The sequence below is a fragment of the Malurus melanocephalus genome, unplaced genomic scaffold, assembly GCF_030028575.1.
Source record: "Malurus melanocephalus ecotype Western Australia unplaced genomic scaffold, MMel_1.1 scaffold_2264, whole genome shotgun sequence".
In the NCBI taxonomy this organism is placed as follows: domain Eukaryota; kingdom Metazoa; phylum Chordata; class Aves; order Passeriformes; family Maluridae; genus Malurus; species Malurus melanocephalus.
Window position 1 is genome coordinate 3,145 of NW_026625496.1, and position 2,002 is coordinate 5,146.

The 2,002-nt window shown below is 59.8% G+C and overlaps 1 protein-coding gene across 1 annotated transcript in view; it reads right to left on the reverse strand.

The window, feature by feature from the left end:
- Nucleotides 1–942: 942 nt before the first annotated feature.
- The window catches only part of LOC130587689 (serine/threonine-protein phosphatase 6 regulatory ankyrin repeat subunit C-like), a 4,732-nt gene continuing 3,672 nt past the window's right edge, over nt 943–2,002 (reverse strand). The window contains exon 4 of the mRNA XM_057388665.1: nt 943–967. Within this exon, the coding sequence (XP_057244648.1) occupies nt 943–967 (25 nt within the window). The remainder of the gene's footprint in view (nt 968–2,002) is intronic.

Consider the following 2,002-nt stretch of genomic DNA (forward strand, 5'->3'; position numbering starts at 1 on the left):
ATCCATGGGATGGGATTTATGTGATTTATGGGATGGGATGGGATCCATCGAATGCGATTTATGGGATTTATTTATGGAATTTATTTATGTATTTTATGGGATTGATGGGATTGGATTGGGTGGGATTTATGGGATGAGATGGGATGGGATGGGATGAGATGGGATGGGATCCATGGGATTGATGGGATGGGATGGGATTGATGGGATTGCATTGGATTGGATTGGATTGGATTGGATTGGATTGGATTGGATTGGATTGGATTGGATTGGATTGGATTGGATGAGATGGGATTTATGGGATTGGATTGGATGGGATTTATGGGATGGGAGGGGATGGTATAGGATGGGATTGATGGGATGGGATGGGACGGGATGGGATTCATGGGATGGGATAGGATGGGATTTATGGGATGGGATGGGATTTGGGAATTCCCGGGATTCGGGGCTGTCACTCACAAGAACGCCTCCTTGAGCCGCGATTCCCGCAGCGGCTCCTCCTCGCCCTCGTGGCTGCTCCCCGACGGAGCCTCCGCCCTGCAGGGGACAGGGGTGTCACCATGGGGGTGGCAGTGCCACCACCCAATGCCACTCCTGATGCCATCCCAATGCCACCCCGATGTCACCCCAGTGTCCCCAATGTCCCACCTGCGGTAGGTGTCGGAGGCGGCCGCGTAGTGCAGGGAGGTGCACCTCTGCCTTCAGCAGTGCCACCACCCAATGTCACCATCCAATGCCACCCCAATGACACTCTTGATGCCACCACCCAGGGTCGGCAGTGCCACCACCCAATGTCACCCCAATGCCACCATCCAATGCCACCCCAATGTCACCCCAGTGTCCCACCTGCAGTAGGTGTTGGAAGCAGCTGCGTAGTGCACTCAGTGCCACCACTAATGTCACTCCCGATGCCACCCCCGATGCCACCATCTAGGGATGGCATTGTCACCCCGGTGTCCCCATGTCCCACCTGCGGTAGGTGTCGGAGGCAGCTGTGTAGTGCAGGGGGGTGCAGCCCTTGCCGATGGCAGTGCCACCACCCAATGTCACCACACGGGAATGGCAATGCCACCACCCAATGCCATCCCCTGATGTCACCCCGATGTCACCCCAATGCCACTCTTGATGCCACCCTCGATGCCACCCCGGTGTCCCCAATGTCCCACCTGCGGTAGGTGTCGGAGGCAGCCGCGTAGTGCAGGGGGGTGCAGCCCTTGCCGTCGGCAATGCCACCACCCAATGTCACCACACGGGAATGGCAGTGCCACCACCCAGTGCCATCCCCCAGTGCCACCACCCAGGGATGGCATTGTCACCCCAGTGTCCCCATGTCCCACCTCCGGTAGGTGTCGGAGGCAGCCGCGTAGTGCAGGGGGTGCAGCCCTTGCTGTCGACAGTGCCACCACCCAGTGCCATCCCCCGATGCCACCCTGATGCCACTTTTGATGTCACCCCCAATGTCACCCCAGTGTCCCCAATGTCCCACCTGCGGTAGGTGTCGGAGGCGGCCGCGTAGTGCAGGGGGTGCAGCCCTTGCTGTCGACAGTGCCACCACCCAATGTCGCCCCAATGCCACCACCCAATGCCACCCCAATGACACTCTTGATGCCATCCCAGTGTCACCCTGGTGTCCCCGCTGTCCCACCCGCGGTAGGTGTCGGAGGCAGCCGCGCAGTGCAGGGGGTGCAGCCCTTGCTGTCGACAGTGCCACCACCCAATGTCACCCCAATGCCACCATCCAATGCCACCCCAATGACACTCTTGATGCCACCCCGATGCCACCCCAGTGTCCCCAATGTCCCACCTGCGGTAGGTGTCGGAGGCGGCCGCGTAGTGCAGGGGGTGCAGCCCTTGCCATCAGCAGTGCCACCACCCAATGTCACCATCCAATGCCACCCCAATGACACTCTTGATGCCACCACCCAGGGATGGCATTGTCACCCCAATGTCCCCAATGTCCCACCTGCGGTAGGTGCTGGAGGCGGCCGCGTAGTGCAGGGGGTGC